This window comes from Megalopta genalis, chromosome 3, assembly GCF_051020955.1.
Source record: "Megalopta genalis isolate 19385.01 chromosome 3, iyMegGena1_principal, whole genome shotgun sequence".
Classification (NCBI taxonomy): Eukaryota; Metazoa; Arthropoda; class Insecta; order Hymenoptera; family Halictidae; genus Megalopta; species Megalopta genalis.
Genome location: NC_135015.1, coordinates 29986498 through 30012470, shown reverse-complemented (window position 1 = coordinate 30012470; position 25973 = coordinate 29986498). Strand labels below are relative to the sequence as shown.

The following is a 25973-nucleotide window of genomic DNA, read 5'->3' as shown; positions in this document are numbered from 1 at the left end:
TTTAAAAACTCTAACTTCTTAAAAAAGACCCATAAAATGGGGAAAGTTATTTTTTAAATTTCTCACGTAAGGTTTGATGCGTGCTTTTGCCATGACCTTGTCAACACACTTAAGAAACGCGTTGCAAGAAAAGATGAAAACAAATACAAAAATGATTTGCTTTCCAAAAGAAGAGAATAAACTATTGTATTCGCAAAACTCGTCTAAATAACAGGAAGTCAATAATATAATTGAGAAATTCATATAATTTAGTAACTGAACAACCGAATAAGCGAGAAAAAGTATTTCCAAGTCGAATCGAGAGAACTTGGCATATTCTCTCCAAACAAGTTCAAAACAAGTTCTCCAAAGAAAACTTTTTCCCCTACGTGGCAGCTTGGTATCATTATTATTGGGACGGATACAGGGTTGAACACGATTTATGGTTCTAGCTCCATTTCTCCTATTCTATTGAACAGAAAATTATGAAAAAAATCACGAGGCTTCTATCCCCTTAGATACACATTTGAGAATCTTTTCATACTTTTCGATTGCAAAACCAATTTTTAGAAAATCAAAAACTATTGGAATTACCGATTTTATATATATGTATATATATATATTTATATATATTTTATCACTAAAGTGATATATATATATATATATATATATATAAAAATATATATATTTATATATATATTAATATATATATTTATATATATATTTTTATATATTTTTATATATATATCACTTTAGTGACCATTCTTTTATTTTTACAGCTTTTACCTCTTGTTATAATATATTATTATTTGTTATAATATTATAACATAATTTTTTCAGATTTTTCAAAATGTAATTGTCATACGGTCATCGATGTTAATTTGCATATAAGCGCATACTTCTTTTATTGCATCGCGTAGCTGACGATAAAATACATTCGGACGTGTATGAAGATTTGACCTGGAATTGACCTTCGACTCCGAACATGAAAACGGAACGTGAGATTATTGCCTGTCGGTATCGCAAGATTTAGAGACGAAGGTGACGAACGCGAATCTGTGAAATGTAAACAAAACGTTTACTATCACTCTCGAATGACTTTTAACACCGTATCATCGAGCACTGCCTTCGGAAACTAAATCTTGGGATAGCGACAGACAATAATCTCACGCTTCGGTATCATGATCGGTGTTAAAGATCATTTCAAGGTCAAGTCATTATTCACGTCCAAATGTATTTTAACCTCCGCAGGACGAACATGGATCACTCAAGCAAAAAACAATTACACTTTCAAATCTGTTTATGCTTGATTTTGGCATGGGTTAGAAATGACTCAGCTTTAGCTTCCACGGGGTCCGTCCTCAGAGGGTTAATATCAGCTACAATTCCTGCCAAAAAGTTTCCGATCGTATACACTTATACAAAATTTACAAAGATTAATCGCGTTTTAGCGTTACAAAATGTTCTTTTATGCAGCAGAATGGAGAACGTAGATGGGACACCTAAATAAAGTAAATAAATACAAAATATAACACAATGTTTCATCTATTATAAAAAAGAAACCAGAGAGAAAGCAAAATGTTATGTGGTGAAAAAGTTTCCGATCGGTACAAATGTTGGAAAAAGGTCTCCGATCATGGTTCAAATAACTAGCTCTATGAACGTCTCAGGCGGAGGAAGCAAGCGTAAACACATCTCGTGCCTGTGAAAAGGTATAAACAAACGCTTTTACCGCTGAGGCGTCTGAAATACAAAACATTTCAGTCGGTGGATAAGTAAGACGGACGTGTGCAATATGCCACCGTGCAAGTTGTACTCAAACGATTTGAAGTTGAGAGTAATCGAACTTCTCAAGAAAGGTAATAGTTGAAGAACAGTTGCGGAAATTATAAGATGCGGTTACAGAGTACGATAAGTGATATAAGAAAGAAGTATAATAAAATAGGCAGTGTGTATTTAAGCGTGAGAAAAGTGGTCGTTCTCGTGCAACAAGTAGAAAAGACGATAGAAAATTGTGTGCAATTGTTAAGAATGCGAGGCAGAATAAATGAACAGTGGACCTCGGGTGTCTGTGATTGTCAAAAATTGATTGGACGAAATAGGCTTCTCATTTCGGAAGACAAAAACAAAACTATTACTCACGAAGGAACACAAGAAGAAAGGCTTTAAGTAGTGTAAGGAACACGTAAATTGGACTGTGGAGTACTAGTGCAAAGTAATATTTAGTGACGAGGATCGTGTTTGTCTTGGATCAGGGAATGACGAAGGTTTGGCGGAGATCTAACGAAATATTTAATGAAGATTGCACGAATTATAAACAAAAACGTCCGCAATCCTATACGATGTGGAGTTATATGACGAAAAAAGGGAGTGAGAAACTATGCGTAGTATACCAGAACGTGAACGCAGAAACATATATTAATATTTTAAAAGATTTCTTAATTCCGAGCATAGAGAAGTGTTTCTCGAAGATTCTTCAGATCTCATTTTCCAAGACGACAACGCTAGCTGTCACCGCAGCAAATTAGCCAAAGTCTATTTAGAGCAATATCATAATAAAACATTGAAGCTGCCTACGAACAATCCCGATTTGAATCCCAATCGAGAACATGTGGGCAGAATTTTAAAAATTGATTTACGAGAGAAACCGAGAACTAAAGGGGAACTTCGACATGCGGTAAAATTGTCGTGGAAAGGAATTTCGCCTAAGGATTGTGAAAATTTAGCAAGGTCAATGCCCCAACGCATTAAAAGTGTCATACGAGCACGTGGTGTAATGTAACAAAATATTAATAACTCAATGATCGGAAACCTTTTTCCGACATTTGTACCGATCGGAAACTTTTTTCGCATAACATTTTGTTTTCTCCGTGGTTTCTTCTTGATAATAAATGAGAAAGAGAGATTGAGATATCTTGTATTTATTTACTTTACTTAGATTCCATCTACGTTCCCCGTTCGTCTTACCTGAACATAAGACACATTTTATAACTCCAAAAAGTCAATATTCGTTGTAAATTGTATATTAGTGTATACGATGGGAATCTTTTTGCCAGGGGTTGTACACGGTGCAATACAAAAAATTGCATTTATTCTGCAAATTAACATCAATGCGGAAAAAATGACCTCGGAGAAAGCTATTTTGAACATCGTATTCGTTTCTTTTGATATCAGTTACATTCAATATGAAACTTTTTTTGTAGTATCATTATTGGAGGAAATAACTGGGTGACCTGGTTTAGGCGGAGAACACCCTGTATATTTCACTTAGGAAAAAATTCGTACTTATATAGAAGACATCGACAGATAATTTAAATTTAGTAAGAAGTACGATATAGGAAAAAGAAACTATTTAATTCGTCGAAAACTTCGGACGTCGCTGTAACACTAAATTTAGGGAACCCGTCAAAATGGCGGGTCACTATTCACATCGTAAAGATACATTTGTGAGTTATTTATTCAATTTACATGTTACTTACGGCAAATGTTACAATAACACTTGCCACAACAATGTAAAACAGCTGTTTTTTGTGCTCCGTAAACCTAGTATTATTGGTCACAGCAATTGACACACTTACTCTAGCATGCATTCGATGATCTCTGCGTTTTGCATACTTTATCGCGCGGAATTAAATGCTCGGCTGGGGCGAATAGTGCGATGCGGAGCATCGTGTGAAGTAGTTGTGACGTGCGCGTCGGTCATGTTCGGATAACGTTCGAAGAGACATTTGCATCAGTTTGCCCAAGATTTATTGTAAAATGCTGTTGGCACGGTCTTTCCTATGTAAACACTGACTCTGAGCTAATCCATGAGGATCGGACGTAAGTCGCTTGATATCAAGCTACAGAGAATTTCTCAAAAATATTTGAACGTAACTGAAATAAAAGCATCAAAACTAAAAGTCTTTTATAGCTTTTCATTTATGATAATTATTTAGCTGTGCAGTAAATTCCCTCCAATTGTCCCTCAGCTTGTAAACAAAAAGTGGACAACTAGAGAAGGGATGATACGATTATTTGAGCCTCACAGGCTCATTTGGAATTAAAAAAATACATAGTGCTATTTAAAAAAAGTCAAGGTGACCTTAGTTTTTTATTGAGTAAAAAAGTTTGTCGCAATTTTTATTAACGCGCTTTATTCCCATCGAAGTACTGAATAACTCTTATTCGAAACATTTTTTTGTCAGATTGGCCTAAATGCCGCAAAAATCGTGGCGACCGTTACGATGAACACCCTGTATACAAAACTACACGCGTGTATGTATTGGGTTGGCAACTAAGTAATTGCCGATTTGTTCAATGAAATACAAAATTTTTTTTTACTTGGAATGAAGTTTAATCTGTAATGTATTTTCCATTTCGTTCGATGACATTTTGCCATCTCTCTGACAACTTGAAAATTCCACGCTCGTAGAAAGTCTGATCTTTTTCGGCCAAAAACTGAGTTAAGTGAGATTTTACAGCGTCATCATCGTTAAAAGTTTTACCACGAAGGGAGTTGTCCAGGGATCGAAATAAGTGGTAATCCGATGGCGCGAGATCAGGGCTATATGGTGGGTGCAACATCAATTCCCAACCAATATCCATCAATTTTTGCCGAGTGGACAAAAACGTGTGCGGCCTAGCATTATCCTGCTGGAAAATGACACCTTTACGATTGACCAATTCTGGTCGCTTTTCCTTGACCGCTGCATCCAATTTGTCCAGTTGCTAACATTCACGGATAATAAAAAATAACATAATAATAATAATAATAATAATTTTTTAATATAACATTTACGGATATCATAAAAATGGGAGTGAGAGACATCTATAACTGAAATCGGCAATTACTTAGTTGCCAACCCAATATATAGAAAAATATTTTTAGGAAGTAGAAAACATTGCGACGTCTATATAAAATATTTTCGAATGTTATATTGACCAAAGAAAAATGTGTCATTTGCCGAGAGTTTATTTTCTGGTCAAGACACTATTTCACGTGAACATTAGGACGAAGATTTCGTGATTCTTTCCAGACAGTATTTTTTTATTAGATTATGCGACACAGTGGCACAGAAAGCGTCAAAAATTGAACTACGTTGTCAGGAATATTCCACAGTGCAGTATAAACTAATACATTATATTTTACTTTATTTTAGCTACATTCTACTTTATTCACTTCGCACACACATTCAATGTATCTTCTCCTTAAAAAATTCTTAAGACGATCAAAACTCTAGGTTGCCCTAGAAATTGATTTCATCTTCAACTAACGCAATGCGAACACAGAACATTTTATTCGACAAAACATAACATCCATAAAAAGCAGCTATGCTTCCTAAAGATCGATAAATATACGACGGTACTAATGACAATCTAAAAATTCGATCATGACACGGCTCTCCTAAATGACACCGCGAGAAATAACACTTTAACACGTCAAGCGGCGAAAAACAACCCCTAAAATTCCCAAACGTCGAAACAATTTAATCAATGAAACCGAAACTAGAAAGTTAAAATTGATCATAGCGGACGACATTAGAACGCTTCCGTATCCGAGACATCCTAATTAAATTGTGATTGTTCGAATATATTACAATGAAAATGAATTCTAGAAATTGATCAAAAATTAGTGTCACCGGTATGTGGTCGACGCGGCGCTCAACGCGTTAAATAACATTGCACAGAAACGAACATTTTCGAACATGAAGCACCATTCCCAGCACTCACCGAGCATTTTCAGCACCCTCCTAGACGATTTTCCAGGGTTGCTCCTGCAGCTGCCGCCCTCTCCACTGCCGTGGCTCCTCTTCATCATGTTCGATTTCCTCAGCTTCAGCCCGATCAGCACATAGAGCACGGTGATAAGGCTCATGGGCACGACGAAGAACAGGAACGTGGAAAGTTCGAACGAGTGCTGTACAATGACCTTCTTCATGGTGCAGCTGACGATGGTAGGGTCGTGATCGAGCTGCACGACGCCGAACTGCAGGGCCATGGGCAGGGCGAAGCAGAGAGCGACCAGCCAGATGACAAGGATCAGCTTGACCGCCCTGGAGAGCTTGGACATGGTCTGCGCGAAGAAAGGGTGGCAAATTGCCACGTACCTCTCGACGGTGAACGCGGTGATGGTCAACACCGACGCGTTCGCGGACGTCTCGCCCGCCAGGCCCCGTAAAATGCAGAACACCTCGCCGAATATGTACGGATACTTGCACCAGACCATGTAGATCTCCGGCGGCAGGCCAGAGACCAGCAGCAACAGGTCCGACACCGCCAGACTGAACAGGTAGTAGTTGGTCGCCGTGTGCATCAACTTGTTGCGTGCGATCACGATGCACGTGCTGATGTTCCCGATGGTGCCGGTCACGAAGATGGTCACGTAGATCAGGATCACGGGCACCACGATGTAGAGCGGGTCCCTCCTCACCTGGCTGTTCAGCTGATTAGGGGCGCCCTTCGAGAAGTCGTCGTCCTGGGAGCCAGTGCCGTTGTACCACCAGCCATAGTCCTGCAGGTAGTCCTGGGCCCCGGGGTAGCCGCTGCTAGAGGACGTCGTCGCTGACTCGTCCATGCTGATCACTGATCGCTCCGATACCCCATCAGAAGACACCCTCCCGAGCAGAGCGCATCTTTTCGCAGGCCGAACAACCAACTGCTTCCAGCTAGCCTCCCCGACCGGTTACATCATTGGCGGCTGGTCCAGGCTGAATTGAAAGAATCCGGGAAGGACCGGCGAACATGCCCGGGCCATTTAAGGGTCGCACACGGAAACTGGTCAGTTTTCGTTCCGCGAGTGTTCTTGGCTCCTCGCTGGCTGGCCTGGTCCTCTTTTTCTTCACTTCACTAGCTCGGTCGCCGCAGGAGTCCCGGGCCTACCGATTACAAGGTTTTCGAGGGGGGAATGAAGAACTGCGAAACCGAGAATTACGAAAACGGCGAACCGACACCGGCGCCGCGCGATTCACGACTGTCGGCGCGCGACCGACGCGTACCAAGACGCCGGTCACCGGCGATTCTGCGCAAACTACCAACGCTGGCGGTGTCCTCCGGCGTCGTCGTCGTCGGAGTGATCCTTTTGGTCGGCGCAACTTCCCGGTCCACGCTCAGTGGGGTGTTCGCCGGATTTAGCCGGCCATAAGTCGATTTTGTCGAACTCGTCGTTGGTTGAGATTAGTAGTTGTTACCGGGAAAAGACAGGTGGGCGGATAATAAATAGCAAATATATTTTCCTGCCGTTTTTTCCTTCCACGCGGACATTTGTTTTCGTGCCTTCTGTCGTGGTGTGCGCGCCTTTTGCGGCGTCTTTTGCGCTAGTCGAGCACGGAGACCGATACGTTTTTTTGTATGGGGAATATTTGAAGGAAACCAAACGATAGTGTTCGGAAGCAGATAGCTGTGTGAAATGCGATGGAAGTGATTTAAGGAAGGTAACTTTTCCATTCACTTGAAATCCAATATTTTTTCTGATGGAAGGAATTTGATCTGCTTTAGGGCGCGTTCCGGCAATTATGTTGTATTTATTATGAAGGGGAAGGTTTCTACTTTATAACAGTGTAGAAATTAGCCACGGAATATCCCGTGAATTTTCATTTCATAAATGAAATCATATTTTGTAATCGACGATTACGTTTCTTTAGTGCGAATGCAAAATTATACCCGATGCTAGAGCTTTAAATATGATCCGTAGAAACATCAGAAGGTAATGACTCTCAGAAAGATATTCAACATTGTGGTGCGAAGGGAGAATTGTAATTTTGATGAAAACTTGGAATTCGTCGAAAATTAGTTACTTATATGTAACGGGTGTAGAGAAGATTTTAGATGAAGGATTTAGAATACATTAGAATACGTTAGAATACATATTAGCCGATCAAGATTACTATGTACACTTTTACTACGTAGATAACAGAATTATTTAAAATTTAATTTCTGAAAATTAATTTTTTACGTTGATCCGTTATGATTTTTTTATTTTTATTAAAATTCGCAACAGGTAAGAATGTTGAAAAAGTAATCGTCGTCATATAACTTTGTTTTGCTGTTTTAATTTCATTGAATAAAATACTGTAATCTTATGTGAAATTCTTTAGGTGTTTGGTGCGGTCGTTAAAGAGTTAATAGATACGTGAACGCCACGATCTACTGCAATTTGTTAAGGCGTGAATTCGGAGTTCGATGCTTTTCTTAAAATTAACGTTTATTTCTCTTGAAGAAGGGACTACGGGTCTTTCCTTCGATCACATTTTCTCATATTTTTCGCGGTTTTGTAAAAAATATTATATAACGCACCGACTTCTTTTTAGTTTTTTTGCAATTTATATTTAATTTTCTCCACATTGCACATTAAATCCGGTACTTTAATATTCTCGTCCTCGCTTAACACCTTTTCTCGTCTCATAATTCGATTTTGTAATTAAAAAGTACTTCAGCATTTATAAACTAACTATTAACAAATCATTTTTATATGCAATAGACTCGAATAAAACTGCACACCAATAAATTACTTTAAGTGCAGTCTCCACTTGAAATTTCAAAACATTGAACATCAAAGACCACGGTGCTCAGAGTTTTGTTTGTTTGCATTATCAAATGGCCTTGAGAAGAAGTCTCTCGCTTATAACGTAGTTTATTCATAACACATTACCGCCCGCATGACTAAAAATAGTCGTTTTCTTGACCGTTCGTGATATGCCGGATGACTAAAAATAGTCATTTTCTTAATTGCTCGTGATACGCCAAAAAACTAAAGATAGTTGAAACTTAATAAAAAAACTTAATAGTTGAAGCTTTAATTTTTCCTTGAAAATAAGACACCCCCTTTTTAAGAACCCCTACGCGCAAAAGTTTTTGCACAAACAGCCCATACTTTATTGTGTGCTGGTAACTTTAAGATTTTATTAAATATATTAGGTTGGCAAGAAAGTAACCTCGGTTTTGTAGTGTGAAGTAAAACTTATTTTTTTAGGCAAGGAATAAACATTAATGAATTATATATTTTCCATTTCGTTCAATGACCTTTTGCCATCATTCTTGCAGTTTCATAATTCCAAGCTCATAAAAATTTTGGTCCTTACTAAAAAAAAATTGAACCAAGTGCGATTTATGGTCATGGTCATTTGTGTCACATCATAATACATGCAAAGCCTCACACATCTTTAGTAACTAAAGGTGTGGGTAATTATTGGAGCTTGATTGGGAGGTGATGTTGCGTCTCCCATACAGCCTTGACTTGGCACCATCCGATTGCCATTTATTTCGAAATTTGCAAAACTCTTTGAGTGGCAAAACTTTCACAAATGATGACAGCCTTAATAATAACCTCGGTTTTGCTGGCAAGAATTAAAATTTTTATGAGCGCAGGAATTCAGCGCGCAGTTAAATGAAATATAGCAAAAAGTCATTGAACAGAATGGAAAACATATAATTGATTAAACTTTATTCCTTGAATACAAAAAAATGAGTTTTATTTCACATTACAAAATTGAAATTACTTTCTTGCCAAACCAATACAGCGTGTCCCGAAAGTCACTCGAAATCGGGAAATGAGGAGTTCCTGAGGTCATTTCAAGTAACTTTTTCCTCCGCGACTTCGTTTACGAGTTATTAACAAAAAACAGTGACCAATGAGAGGCGAGATCAGCTGACGCGAGACAGCCGAGCCAATGAGCGGGACTGGACTTCGCGCGCTCGTTGGCTGGGCCACCCGCGCCGGCTGATCTCGTCTCTCATTGGTCAGCGTTTTTCGTTAATAACTCGTAAACAAAGCCTCGGATTGCATTTGCGCTAAGGAAAATGTTACTTCAAATGACCTCAGGAAGCCCTCATTTCCCGATTTTGAGTAACTTTTGGGACACCCTGTATATTGTATTTTTGTGAATATCTCGGAAACTAAGAGCAAGCTGTGATAATATACAGGGTGTCCCAAAAATGTCTCGTAATCCGGAAATGGCGGGTTCCTCGGATTATTTGAAGCAACTTCTTCCTTTACAAAAATTTTCTCCGAGGCACCGTTAACGAGTTATTAACGAAAAACAGTGACCAATAAGAATCGAGTACAGCTGACGCGAGGCGGCCCAGCCAACCAGTGTACGAAGCCCAAGTCCGCTCATTGGCTCGGTCGCTTCGCGCCAGCCGAGCTCGCCTCTCATTGGTCACTGTTTTTCGTTAATAACTCGTTAACGGTGCCTCGGAGAACATTTTTGTAAAGGAAAAAGTTGCTTCAAATGATGACCTCGACAACATATTGCAACGTCATTGAAATCGAGGTTGTTCTGAATATCTCCCTCGTCGATAACTGTTATGAGTGACTGAAACAAAATTTCTTTTCTTGATAACTGTTACGGGCCACTGAAATTTGATTGCCATCATCAATGATGGTTATCGATAAGGTTACGTCAATCCGATCGCCCCTCATTGTTCAGTGTTTTCCGTTAATAACTCGTAAACAAAGCCGCGGATTGCGTTTGTGCTAAGGAAAAAGTTACTTGAAATGACCGTAGGAACCTCTTAGTTCCCAATTGCGAGTGACTTTTCGATCACCCTGTATAGGAAATTTCTTATGTGTACGGCGGTGCCTTATTGTTTCGTCCATCAGTGAACGTTAATGGTTTCGATCAATCGGAAATGATACAACGGTGTCCAGTTTCAAGGAAAAGGGAAGACAAACAGACTTGGAATAATAGCGAGATATAGGGACATGTAGGTGTTGGATGAAAAATGAGGAAAAGGGTGTAGAATGTGCGATAGATAAGGATGATAACAGCGTTACCTACATTTAATGAATGTTTGCGATGCAACGAGGGAAGATACGCGAGAGTGGACAAATATAGAACAGGTGATAAAGGCAGAGAGAAGAGAAGAGAAAATATTATAAAATAAATGCGAAACAGTTTACCTTCTCGGTTATTGTGCAAGAAAGAGAAATTTGTATTATATTTCAGTTAATAAGAGTAGAATAAGCAAACGGAAGTAATTAAAGTTGAATGTGCTTAAGATTAAGCACAATATGCGACAATAAATATTCCTCCCCTGAAAGGGAAATATATTGTTCAGTAATATAAGCTATTTATAAATTCTTTAAATACTTCTATAATTTGCATTTGATCTGCTCATCATTGTCGCATTTGCATAAAATCCATAGCCTAGTAATTATACATACGTGTTAGAGATTGATGTCGACATTTGTTTGCCTTTGGATTATTCTAAGGATCTCTCCAATGAGCGAATAAGTAACATCTGCACGATTTGTAGTCAATTTGAAAGTGTATTATCGGATTTGAAAATCTGTCAGGACTCAGAAAACTTTTATGGAATATTTTTAGCAAAAGCACTGTGTTCAAGACAAAAACGTTTAATGCCAGTTGTTTTGCAGAGGATTATTGTATATCTTTTAACACAACGTGTAGCTAATAAAAAACATTTTCTAAACAACGCAATAAATAATAGTTGTTATTAATTTGCATTATAGTATTCATAGCATTACATATACATCTATACAAAAGTAAGTGGACAGATGATGAAAATGTATATCAATGACGTTTATTCAATATAGCAACATAATTACATGTTTCATCCTTCTTTAATATTTATCCCCATAGTACATAGATTATTTGAAGAACATTTAAAATAAATATTAACAGTCGGTGCAAACGCAAATTAAGTTGAAGCAAAAATATCTACAAACTACAAAGGGACAAAAGTAAATAACTGTATATATATGTATATATTATATTACATTTTATATATATATATATATATAAGCATTTTATAAAAATGGGTGATATATTATATATATATTTATTATATATATATTAGCATATATATTAGCATTATAAAAATGGGTGAAAATAAAACAGGAAAATAAATTGAAAATAAAGTGAAGTACAATACAAGATGAAATAATAAAATAACAAGTTGTAAAGCCGTGCGAAATAGGGAAATTAATTGGCAGAAATATTTCAGATGGTATCGAGTCAAAGTAAAAAATAACAAATATCCAAAAAGCAGATAAAATAAGTATAAGATTAACAAACAAAAAACACGGTAGAAATGAATGAACGCAACACCAAACGAAAGAAAATAATAAATCAACAATAATTAAGTACAAAGGATTAAATAAAGACCTGAGAAACAATGAATGGGCGAGTGGAGTCGAGGTCCAGCGTTGACCTTGGAGGTCGTTGACTCGGCCCAATTTTCGCCTGCAGTCATAACTCGTACGATTATGCATCCGGGCGGATCCGATGAACGAGATTCTGATAAAAACAAGCGATACATGAACCGGTCGTCTACTTTCTGTTCGCTGCTATTGATTGCCCCGCTTCAAATTCGACTGCCGCGATATCGCGCCGAGTAATCCAACAGATTAAACGTTGCCCTGTGATGTGTCTTGATCCCGAAGTGAATCCTCCCGAGGGTCGAAGGATTGGAGAAATCGTTAAACTAGTATTCAAACATAGCCAGACACCGAACCGTGTAGCTTTGGTTTCAAATTACAGCGCGCGTGAATCCTATGTGTCTTGATAGATGCCTGGAAAATAACGATCCTTGCCCATTCTCTGGAACCGTGAAAGAATGTTTACGTTACAAAGGACTCGACTGTTTCTACAACTTTTATTATTATAGCGTCTTCTATATGTTACAGTGAAACACCGAAATCTGGAGAATGTCGACTTTCACCGGTGAATGTCAACATTCACATAGTCGCTTGGTGTATGTCCGAAATATTTGCTAAATACCCTTATTTCTGACTTACACCAGTAAATGTTGACATTCACCATGCACTAATGGTGAATGTTGAACATGTTGGAGATTTATATTTTCTTCTCCGTAATTCAGTCGCTATAAAACGCCACAAGGGTGACGTAACTTTTTCGCCTCTCTTTCTGAAAGGAATGACCAAGAATTTAAAATACACGGTACATTCTACATGAGAAAAGAAAATAATAGTAATAACAAAATTACTTACTTGTGTGATTCAAATCTTATTTATTGCAACAACTTAAACTATTGGGTTGGCAACTAAGTAATTGCCGATTTGTTCGATGAAATAAAAAATTTTCTTTTACTTGGAACGAAGTTTAATCTGTAATGTATTTTCCATTTTGTTCGACGACCTTTTGCAATCTCTCTGACAACTTGAAAATTCCACGCTCGTAGAAAGTCTGATCCTTTTCGGCCAAAAACCGAGTTAAGTGAGATTTTACAGCGTCATCATCGTTAAAAGTTTTACCACGAAGGGAGTTGTCCAGGGATCGAAATAAGTGGTAATCCGATGGCGCGAGATCAGGGCTATATGGTGGGTGTAACATCAATTCCCAACCGATATCCATCAATTTTTGCCGAGTGGACAAAGACGTGTGCGGCCTAGCATTGTCCTGCTGAAAAATGACACCTTTACGATTGACCAATTCTGGTCGCTTTTCCTTGACCGCTGCATTCAATTTGTCCAGTTGCTAACGTTCACGGATAATAAAAAATAACATAATAATAATAATAATAATTTTATAATATAACATTTACGGATATCGTAAAAATGGGAGTGAGAGACATCTATAACTGAAATCGGCAATTACTTAGTTGCCAACCCAATATTATGACGCTTTGAATTGCACAAGAGTCCCTTGCTTTTACAACTGCATTTATTTGTGGAACACTTCCTTTTGCAATGACAGGTTTTGGACCTCCACCAGAGCATATCTGTGATTGTTGACACACACCGGAGAGGGTCCGAATGTACAACAATGCAATGAAATATTCGATCTTTCATCGACGTGTTTGGTATCTGTTGACATTCACCGGTGAAAGTCGACATTCTCCAATTTCGGTCATTCACGGTAACATATACACCTGTATTGTTATACTTTAACAGTCGAGCTGGTTACTGTGCGCGGTAAAATATCGAAGTTAACGTGGCGCGCGTAGGCAGAAACTCCAGCTCAAGAGCATCTAATGCCTAGATCCCACTTTGGATGATCATACACTCCCAGCCAAGAAAATAGCACGTGCGCGTGCTATCTTTAAATTTCTTGCGAAATATTAGGTCGAGTCGCAAATAACTTCCGATGCAGCTAGGTAGAATCACATTGTTCTTATCTACCCGCTATGAGTCACCAGGACAAACGAGTTTTTGCTTTCACCGAATATAGATGAGGGTTCGAAATATACGTATAAAATAAAACAATAAATAAAACAAGCAAGATAAATGTCTGATAAAGAAACGGAAGTTATTTATGACTCGGCCGAATAATTGTGATAAAGTAAACATTTTGAAGTGCACATTATGCAGATAAATAAATTTATCTAGGTTTCATGTACGGTTAATTACCGATACAGACAAAATGATAGCATATTTGAAAAATATATATATAGGTATATATCTCGCATAATGTAAGTAGTAAGTACACAAGTATGAACAGAATGCACTTATGTGTGTTTTTAATAATGAGTGGAACACATTTTTTGTTTTCTATTACGATCTGTACAGAAATAAATTGTTCCATTCTTCTGCAACGCGTGTTTGAAATTCATTTATGTTACCAAATTGTTTTCGTTCTGCGTGAACTGCTTGCGATGGTATCGATCAACATTTTTCTATTGTTATTTAAGTCGGGCGAACAAGCTGGTCATTGAAGAACAGGAATCTTTCCTTTCCAAATCTTTTTACCTTGTTGAAATATACACGATGTGCCTGGAAGGTATGTACAAACGGACACCAGGTGATTCCTCACGAATAAACATGAACAAAATATAGAATAACTATTTTTTGTTTGGGACTTAGTTTACGAGAAAATCGAGTTTGATCTTTTACTTTATACAGGGTGTGAAAAAAGGTGATGTCATGGCTATCGTAGACGTATTCTACACCTTTTGATTGATAAAGATCTGTGAAATTTTTTTATGATTGCATCCTAATCGTACTTATCGAGAGGAGCAAACATGCAAAAGGAACTATATAGCCCAAAGCAACCGTTTCGTTATAATTTAATGTTCAACAATTTTCCAATTGAATTCCATTTATATTGTAACTTATACAGGGTGTGACTGTATAATTATCTTCATTAACCCTAGAAAGATAACCATATGACAACGTACGTAAAAGATAACCATACGCTTCAGAGGCGCATGCTTTTCTAAGGCGTCAATTTTATACTAACAATGGATATTTATTTAAGTTAATCTAGTCATTTTAAAGGTTTGGCATTATTGTAAAAATAAAATGCATTTATATTATATTTTTGTATATTTTAAGTAATTTTAAACTTAAATCACTAGACCTCTATGAAAAATTAACAAAAATCAACAGTCTTCGCAGGCGCCTCTGCGACGTAGGTTATCTTTCTCGGGTTAAGTGACATAATTTTTTCGAATTTTCAGGATAAATACCCTACTGTAGCTGTTTCAATTCAGTGCAATAAAATCTATACAAACAAAGTCCATTTCTAGGCCTATAACTGCGGAAATGACTAAATACGTACGCATACAAAATAATAATAATGTAAACATTTGTAATGTAAACAGTTCCTTCAAATAATTCATTGGTAAGTATTAGGTCTACCGGAAAGTTCTGTCCGTTTTTGAATTGAAATATAACACAATATCATACATTTAATACTATTTATTGTAGAATATACTTTCCATCGTTACTTATGACTTTTTGCCAGCGTGATGGCAACTTGTAAATGCCATTTTTAAAAAATGATTTATTTTTAGAAGCGAAGAACTCAACTAGTGCTTGGTTGACATCAGCTTCGGTTTTGAATTTTTTTTCCTGTAAAAAGTTTTGCAAAGAGGGAAACAAGTGATAATCGGAGGGTGCTAGGTCTGGGGAGTATGGTGGATGCAACAGAATTTCCCAGCCTAGCTCTGCGATTTTCTGACGAGTCGCCGAAGCAGCATGTGGTCTGGCATTATCATCGGTAGCCATGTTTTCACGATCGCGTCTCGCTTAATAATGACATGAGACATCTTTGTTTCAGTTTATTTAGGAGAGTACATGTGTGTAAATGCAATGATAAAGAGAGATAGTCATATATGTCTCAAATCAACGTGTGCATATGGATTGAAACTTGAAGTGACACTATCGGACAGAACAGTTAGTCAAAGTTATACTTTCGTGCGCGAGTGTAAACGCATCTCTGATCCACAATATCAAAGCATAATGTTCTCGAATCGAACAGATCGAATTCAGGCGAATCATCTAACCGCATTTACAGTTCATCGTTCGACCCACTGACCCTGTGCACGCGAACAGGCTTCTGAAAGAGACGTCTTCAGCCGAGTTCTCGGTTCATTTCGCGAAAATGAAAATAGCGGGCTCCCCAATGCTCCCGTACCTTTTCGCCAAAGAGAGAGCTGAAGAGGAAGCCGTAGAGGAAGCTGAAGAGGATGCCTCGCTTTCTGCGAGCTCCTGTTCAGAAGTGTCGAATTCGGTCCGCGTCGTTTCACATCGCGGTGACAATGCGACTCCTCGGGAACTCTGTGCTCGCAGTTTCGCCCGACCATTCTCTTTGCCGAATCATTTGCCAGCGGGTCCCTGCGTTCAAATAAGTCGGTACAACCGACGGTACACTCCGACTTCCGGTAGCTTTCGACCGCCATCTTTCTCATCCCGCTTTGAACCCGCCTGTTGTTAAATGCTGTGTCGAACCGGAAGAATGGGCCGCACGGCGATCAAAAGAACCAGATGGAGAAAACGTTTAAACACGAGCTCGGCGGAGCAGATATCTCGAGGCCGGCTCAAGGTCGTCAGCATTTAGATGGGAAATCGATGGTGTCTTGAAAATCTAGAGAGCTTAGAGTCGTGAAATTGTCCCACAGCTTGTAAACAAAAGTGGACGATTTGGGAAGAGGAGATACGATTATTCGAGTTTTTATAGTTGTTGACAATCGGCGACTATTCATAGCAAGAACAATTGGAGAGAATTTACTATAATCGTATCTCCTCTTACCAAATTGTTCATTTTTGTTTGCAAGCTGAGGGACAATTGGAGAGAATTTACTGTAATCGTATCTCTTCTTCCCAAATTGTTCATTTTTGTTTGCAAGTTGAGGTACAATTAGAGAGAATTTACTATAATCGTATCTCCTCTTCTCAAATTGTTCATTTTTGTTTGCAAGCTGAGGGACAATTAGAGAGAATTTACTATAATCGTATCTCCTCTTCCCAAATTGTCCATTTTTGTTTGCAAGTTGAGGTACAATTAGAGAGAATTTACTATAATCGTATCTCCTCTTCTCAAATTGTTCATTTTTGTTTACAAACTGAGTTTATTGTACACAGAATTGTGAACATAAAAAATCATGTTTGCAATGAAATTTATTTTTTCTAAATACAGCTATTCGCATGTAACAAAGTGCATCTTTTACATATTTTTATAATGAAAAGGAGACGTACTTCGTTCATTTTAGACAATCAAAATAATAAATAAAAAATATAAATAAAAAGTATTCCAAGCTATGCGGCACAAATATTTTCTGTGTTTTCAAATATAAAGTACTATCCGAAATATTACTTTAAAAATTTGTTTCAACGAACCAAATATTTTATCTTTAAAAGTACGTTCTCTCGAACAAATAAAATATTTTATTTTCAAAAATACAAGCATGATCCAAAACAGAATATCAATTTATTATTATTTTATCCAGCTCTGCGCTGAACGCATAACGATGGCATCGGAATATCGGCACTCGTACGGTTAAAATTCCGCATTAAAGTCCCCGACCTTTCCCAATTACAGATAAGCGAGTAAAATATCGGATTTGCCAACTTGTCTTGGTTCGCTAAGGTTGCGCATGCACATAACTTGGCCGTTCTTTTTGCGATCCACGACGTTTATCGTATTGGTCGTTTAAAGCGTCGATGAATTCGGCCGATTGGTGGCCGAAGCCGCTCAATTAGGGGTTTCGCAGAGTCCCGGTGAATGCTAACGACTTCCAATAATCGGCGACGTGGTATCGGTCACCGTGGGACTCGCTCTTTCGACAGAAACCGGATGTGCGTTCAACTGGGCCTTCGCGAATGCATCCGCGACCACATTCCTTATGGAACGCGGTCCACGTTAACTTCTGGATTCAATTTACCCGGCGGCAAGAGCGTTAGTACTTCGGCAAAAATTCCGGTCGACCGTGAATTGCGATCACTCGTTATTATTCTGTGTCGAGCAAACTGGTTCGCCATAAGATCGCCAACGAAATGATTTCTTGAACGTCTCATTGCTGTAATGGTGCTTCAACACGATTGTTTCCAATAATAAGCGCATTTAAATTCCCTGCCAATTGGATTAGTTACATTGTCTGAAATAGGGAATGTTAATTTATATGCCGTCATCTAATTATACCGTGTTAGGTGCAGATCAGAGTTACACAAAAAGTAATCTGATCAATGATTCAATTATTATAAATCAATTATATTATAATAGATTGTTATAAATTATAAATTAGTTATATTATAACAGATTATTATAAATTATAAATTAGTTGTATTATAACAGATGATTATATAAATTACTATAAATTATAATAAATGAATTATATTATAGCAAATTATTATAAAGTAGTTATAATGATTAACGAGTTATAATCGTTAATCATTAACCAGAGTACGTTTTGCCCAAACCTGGTGAATACTATTTTTGAATGCCTAATTGTGACCACGGAATTTTATAGTTTCTATTATTATAAGTAAATAATAATAGTTATAGTACTATTATTATATATTATATTTATTATAATAATAATAATAATAATAATATTATTATTATTAATCTTACGGGACAAATTGCAAAAGGAGCGAGCTGTTGCATTTCAATTTACTAAAGAAGTGGAGGAATATTGCAAATGAATGGGATGTTCTTTTGAATGATCAATCGGGGAAGAATAAAGAATTGCTGGTTTCAAGGAAGAACGGTCGGCGCGTAAGAAAGACAGCTTTCATGCCAATCGAACCAATTTCTTGAAAAATTGAATGCTGAAGCAGGAAGATATCGACGTTCCGAACGACTTAGAGAGGATTAAGGTGGACGCTTCTCAGAATTGCTTCCGATTCAGAAAACTGCAGATGGAATGAATTTGATTAATTTTTAATAGCGAGACCTAGTTTTTTCTTCATATATGCGATTGGGGTATTATAGTAATTGGTGAAATCATTCGGTACATCAATTATACAGAATGTCCCATTTATGCATTAAGTTTAATGCCAAATTTGCCATTAATGCCAAAAGTTTTCAATTAATTCGTATATTAAGCATACGAGGAAAATATCGAATAGGAAGATACAATATTTATCAAAGAGGAGAAAAACATTGTATATTCTTCTCAATAGCAAAGATTAATGTAATTTGAAATCCAAATAAATACAAAATATTACTAAGAATTAATGGTAAGGTAAATAATGAAATACGAATAGAATTAAGTATTTCAATACAATTAAGAATTAACTATGTAATACAGAATACAATACAAGGCTAAATATTTAAAGGATAAATATTCACCAAGTTTCTAATTCGATTTATATTTGTATGAAATACAATAAATACCTACCTTTGTATTAATGAAATAAATGCTTAATATTATGGATTTTTCAATATGGAGAAAAAAGTACCTAACTAAAGGGCAAGTACTAGTCGATTGACATATTAATTTTTCAATTATGTCAAATACTTTCAACCAAAAAGGAAGTATGTATATTTCAATTTTATATTCTTCAACAAGTTAATAGATATCCTGCTCGTTGTAAAAATGAAAAATAGAAATTAATTATATGCTTAAGAAGTAAACAGATCTTTTCTGAACAGAATTATTGAAGACCACCCTGTACTATTGCATTTTTTCTGTAACATATAGCCTACGTAAAACACTGTCCTCGTGTAAAAAGTACTACTTGGAAAATAGTACTCAGTTTGATCAATAATCTAATTATTAATGCACAACTCAATATTAATAAAAATGTAAATTGATGTCTAATCACTGTGCATGTCAGTAAAATGACAAAACAAAAGAGAACAAAGATACAGAATCAATGAGAAACGATATAACAATATATTGTCAAATACTAATGAAATAATACAACAAAGTAAATAGAAGAATAGAATAAATGAAATGATAATAAAAATACAGTAATATACAAGTAAAGTTAAAAAATAAATAGCAGAAATATACAAGTAAAGTTAAAAAATAAATAGCGGAATTAATTAGGCAAGATAACGAATTAAAAATCGAAGGATGATAGGGTAATAAAGACTCTCGACGAATTGTTCCTTACAATCTCTTATATTGGTAAATTAGGGTTCAGCAGACAGTTCAATTGTCCCAATTCCCAGTCATCATCGTTACCATGAGTCTGTTTACTCTCGCTATAACAGCATTCGCCTCCGACAACGTCTAAAAGTGCGGTCGCCATTATCCACGTCGAATTTCGAAAAATCTCAACCTGCTCTAGGAATGTTATTCCTATGGAAAGTTTCGTTTCCTCTTTGAGAATGATCGGTATGCAGAGCGACCGCATGTGCGCTCACATATTGCCTCAAAATGATCAGATTTATACGAACGATCTCGGAAGGGCAGAACTTTGTGCCATAAAATGGTACGTAACGATACTCGGAGTCACCTTAAGCTTGATTTAGATAGGGTTTAGCGTAGGGATATCAAGCTAAGGATTTCCCGGGCGGCAAAGCTCACCCCCGCATTCTCTTTAGAACCTGTTAACCCGAGGAGACGAATTATCTCGTCATTTTGTACGCCATTTGAGTGTCCGACCATTTTTCATTTTACTGATCGAGGGTTTTAGCAATCATTCGTGCAAGATTTTAATATCTAAGATCGTGAATTATTATCATACAGACACATTGCCAAGTAAACTGATACGGTTCATTTTTTTGTCGAATTATAATTGTTCGAAATTAAGATTGGGGAACCAGTTACTGTGGGTTAGCAAATTGCCGAGCGTTTACATTATTTTCGAGCGTAATTAACTAATCGAATAAGACGTATTACATTTTTATATTTAAGTTCAATTCATTATTTATCTGTTAAAATTAAACATGTAAAAGACGGGCGTTCCTAAAATACCATAAAAGTCATTTCAATTTTTTGACACCGAATTCGCGAAATTTTCTGTAAAGCATATGAAAAATTTAAGAAAATTCTGAACAAATGGATATTAATATTTAGTAAAATAAATTGTTCTCGAGATATCACAATGTTAATTATATTGGTGAAACGTATTAAGATTACGAAAAAACAAAACAGTGATTGCTTCTTTGAATTTTTGTTTTTAGTTACAATTTTAACAGATTATTTGCTATGCGCCACAGGATAGGTATACGTAATTACAAATTTGAAATCATCTCTCGTAGTTTTAAAAGGACAAGAAATATAAATATGACATTTTTTTGAGGCAGAAATCTCTAGTGTAAACTTTTAAATGACTTATTGTATATTTCATTCTTTTTGTGGAAAATGAAATTTATCGAAGTATACGAGTATATTCGTCATAGCACAAAATGTTGCAATTTCTTCCCGTCGGGTATACTCGTCAAAAACAGCTGACTGGTTAAGAAGGATACATGTGTATACTTTGATATTCTTTATTAAATTATACGTTTTATAAAAGTGTTGTATTTAAACAAAATAGGAAGAAAATCAAACATATACAGTATAATTACAGTAACTTACACATTTTTCAAACGGATTGCAACAGCTAACTAGTTTAATATTAAATATTCGTTCTGCATAAATATTGAGGCTCAGTATTCAGGGAGAATGCTCAGTAATTGAAGCACAGTATTCAGAGAAAGGAACACAGTAACTGATCTTTGTAGATAATAGGCACATAGTACTGGTTCCAGAATTTTTCTCTCTCTTTCTCTTAATATTCAAAGAAGATTTGATATTTGTTTCATGGGAAAATTTGTACCGGTAAAAGAATCTTTGAAATTTACTTTTAAGTTCCACAGAAATGTTAATTAAATTAATAAAGTTGTTTTCAGTAGCGAAACTACTGAAGTCCGCGAACACGGCAAGGTAATTGGTTCCTCTCTACAAGATTAATGTAATACAGTTAAATGAAATTCAATATAGCTGTATGTATTATATTGGACGTCGAGGCAAGCTATGTACTTATATTGAATATCGTAGGATGATTTTAAGGACTGAATTCTATGATTTACTCAGGAAATATTTATCAATTTTTTAAAAGTAATTTCAAATGTAAAGCTCTCAAAGATCATTAATAATTGTAGTTAATAGCTAGAGATTGGAAAAATGTTTGCGAGGATTGATCAGGATTATTATTTCAGGATAAATTGTAGATTATAATAGGTTACTATTTATTATAACTTGACAGTATCATCACAATTTTTGTGAACATATTTTTCTTTTAAAAAATACGCCATCGAATACGATCGATCGATCGAAAATAACAAGGAGATCAATATACAACACTGTACAATAGAAAAATTGCGAGTTAACACTCTTCTTGTATGGCCTCCGCGGCTGAATCAATCCTAATCCAGCAAGGAATTAAACGTAAGCATTTGGTTTCGCTGCAGAATCACCATGGTTATTCGTAAAACCGTCTTCCAGTGAGATTCAACTCGGGAACTACCACCTGAAATGATTTTTACAAAATGTATGGAATCTGTTACATTTTTAAAATAGATATATCGTCAAAGTCTGTGTCCGAATAAATTAATCACTTTCTGAAACAAAATTTTTAATTGCAATTTTTTTTTAATCTATGAATAGTACGTTTTAATTCATCATATGTTTCCAGTCAAATGTCGAATTGTACTCCTTTTCAAATTGTAGTCTGTCTCATAAATAATTTATTTTGTTTAAAATTACAGTCTACGTAAATTTCAAATTATAATCTTTCTAACATAATTTATTGAATCGTCTAGGCTACAGTTTGCATATAAATTATTTGATAGTGAATAAATCTTCTAGATTTTTGTATCGATTAAATTTTCTGAGTTCTAAATATTTTCAAGCGAGTTACGTGTGTAAAATTGCAGGGTAATGCACAGCTTAATGTATCGGGCATTCGTCCTGAAACTACGATCTACGTGATTCGTAGATCGTGGAGCAATAAGTATTGACGAGGAATCGTTTTAGGGATGAAAATAGGGTGCAATATTTTCAATTTACCTGGAAATGGTTCGATACACCGTAGTAAGGAAAAATACCGCCGAGGATGTAGCGGTAATATCCGTTGTGCCTAATACGATATTCACCCTGTTTGACGTCCTCCGGGACTTGCCACGTAATTGTCACCTGACTCGAGCCGAGAACCACCGACGTCCTCTTCCATTCGAATCTGTGTCAATCGTATGAAATTGGATTCACTCAATATTTTATTACCACCAGAGAGTTCTCCGTTCCAGTCGAATCAATTAATTAAAAAATATAATTCCTAAAATTCATTGTTCTTATCGTCTATAATATTCCTCCATAAAAGCAGACAAAACGAACTATTGAAGTGTATTGCGAAAATTTAACTAAATAACTGATCTAATTATATAAAAAATATCTCTAAACGTTTCATCGCACTCTACACAACAAATGAAGCTGAACATGCATTATTTTTTTACTATTATTTAGCAATTAAGAATTTGTTCATATTCATACAAAACTCATGTTTCAATTCCTGCAAAAGCGAATCGGTTTCTATAAGAAAGTGTTTAAAAAGATTTGTACACATTTTAAATGGATTGTTCATTGTAACAGTATAGTAATTTTATAATGCCACCTTGTATTTTAAAGAGTCGCTCTTTCAACTGTAGAAATTTCGAATAATGATCTTTGTCAAGGAAATTTAATTTCCATTAAAATTGATTATCTTTTATCTAAGAAAATGTTGAACCGAATGAAATATTACATTAACAATTGATCCGTTTAAATCACAAACGGTGTAAGTCAATTTTTGGCTAGGATGATTTAATACCGCCTTCGTATTTACATTCCTCTCCAAAAAAGTTTATCGGCATTCATTTTTCTACAAATTTTAGTATATAAAATTTCGAAAACGAAATCTTGATTACAACCAATTGAAGTCATTTCGACTTTGTTTAATACTAATACATATTTTTGACTTGATAATATTATAGCTGGTGCAGAGGCGAATTCAATGATCTATTATACCATATTATGACTGTTATGATAATAACACTAAAATAAGTTTGGATACGATAAACGTGTTTACAGTTCGTCGTGCATCGTTCCGACGCGGAAATTGGTTGGTATCCTCTTCAAAAATGTTAAACAGAATCCGATGACGTGTAGTAAATTCTTGCCAGACGTAAAACTTCTCGTAAAATTACGAAAATATAGGATCAAAAATGATCGTTACGACTCTTTTTAACACTTAATGGACATTTACAACCGCTTCAAATAAAACTAATCAAAAACTCAGTATACTGGTATGTTTAGGAGACTCTCATCTATCTTTTAAGACAATTTCGAACTGTCTAATGTTGTTAGTTTTTACCCAATGCCTCTTCTTAGTGTTATTTTACAAAACTTAATCTTTCTCAAAAACTGAAGGTGTTAGAGCAATGCAAAAGTTAATGAGTGCTTTGAAAAAAATATAAAGTGCAATAATAAAAATTTCGAAAGATTTTTTATTCGATAAAATACTCGGATCGCCTTGATTATTTAAAATAGCGCTATGTATTTTTAATTTTATAACGTTACAGCTGACAAAAAAGCGAATAATCGACTACAAAGTGACTTTTACTGTCTGCATTCGGCTCGAAATTATTTATTATTATAAAATCCAGCTCGTCCTTGACTCTGGAGTTACTCGTACGTTTCATTAGTGTATAAGAAAATAATTTTCTCAGTTACAATAATGTCTCTCCAATTGGACAATTTTCGATTATTCGAGCCTGGCAGCTCGTTTTTATAATTGTTGACAATCGGAAACTATGAAAACTAACCCCAAGGCTCGAATAATCGTGTCACCTCTTCCCAAATCGCCCATTTTCGTGCACAATCTGAACGTCAATTAGGGAGACTTTACCGTAGTGCTATTTAAATGAAGTCAAGATGAACCCGAGCTTCTTATCGGACATAAAAATGTTTCAAAATTTCTATTATCACGTTTTGTTCTCCTCAAAGTACTCATTAACTTTCATACCGAACATCTTGTTTTCCATATTAATGTAAACGCCTAAAAAATGGTTTAACCGTTAGGTCAAACCCAGTATATGGTTTACGGAAAATAACCGTACGAGATCTCGAAGTAAATGAGTTCGTAAGAAAGGATGAGATACGAACGGCTGATATTTTGTTCAACATTTGCATGAGCGTGCCCGGTCGGAGGAAATGCATTAATATTGATGGCTGCGCCGATACCATGAATATAAATTGCCGTTAAAAGTTGGAATTTACGTACTTGGTCTCCCAGTTGGCATCTGTTGCAACGGGCACCCACACCTCGTCGTTCGTCAGCCTCTCGACCGTCAGGAACGTGTTCTCCGTCATCAAATTGTTACGCGGATGACCGGAAATCTGCGCGAAACGGACGCGAACATTTACTCATCAAATAATACCAAAATAGAATTTCAGTGGTCGACATTTCTTTTTCGCGGGAAATTTATTGAGCACGCTAAATTTAGGAATGCACCGCGCCCCAGTGTTAGGAATGCACCGCGCGGCAGTGCGAATTCCAGCGGGCAAAATAAATATTATTTTTCTGCTTTCTATTTAGATTGCTTGCCTCGCGTGAAATACTTCGGGCTGAATCAACGATCGACCGGTGGTGCGAATTTTACTATGTTCGAAATAGATTTCGTTCACTAAACTCTTACAGACGCATCGATTTATTTTGCATCCATGGTTCGGAGGCAAACTGATGGCTGACCAACTTGTCGTCGCTACAGAAACCAAATGTTTCGAATTTTATTTTGTAGCAGATATCGAGAGAGAAATAAATGAATAAATTATTAAATGGCTGATATTGCCAATATCGATCTCTAAGTTCATTGCACTCGTATTTACAAAAGCACCGA

General features: G+C 36.2%; 2 protein-coding genes across 7 annotated transcripts in view; both read right to left on the bottom strand.

Annotated features, from left to right (window-relative positions):
* The window catches only part of LOC117218209 (pyrokinin-1 receptor), a 45009-nt gene extending 38006 nt beyond the window's left edge, over positions 1-7003 (bottom strand). Inside the window, exon 1 of one of the 2 annotated variants that reach the window (XM_076520540.1) lies at positions 5692-7003. In XM_076520540.1, coding sequence (XP_076376655.1) covers positions 5692-6535 — 844 coding nt within the window. In that variant the 5' untranslated portion in view covers positions 6536-7003. The remainder of the gene's footprint in view (positions 1-5691) is intronic. The other variant, XM_033466432.2, reaches the window with a different exon arrangement.
* Positions 7004-22265: 15262 nt separating this feature from the next.
* The window catches only part of CDase (neutral ceramidase), a 95424-nt gene continuing 91716 nt past the window's right edge, over positions 22266-25973 (bottom strand). For all 5 annotated transcript variants that reach the window (XM_033466375.2, XM_033466374.2, XM_033466372.2 and 2 more), the window contains exons 13-15: positions 25358-25473; positions 23110-23278; positions 22266-22570 (exon numbers count right to left, since the gene is read on the bottom strand). In XM_033466375.2, the coding sequence (XP_033322266.2) occupies positions 22523-22570; positions 23110-23278; positions 25358-25473 (333 nt within the window). In that variant the 3' untranslated portion in view covers positions 22266-22522. The remainder of the gene's footprint in view (positions 22571-23109; positions 23279-25357; positions 25474-25973) is intronic.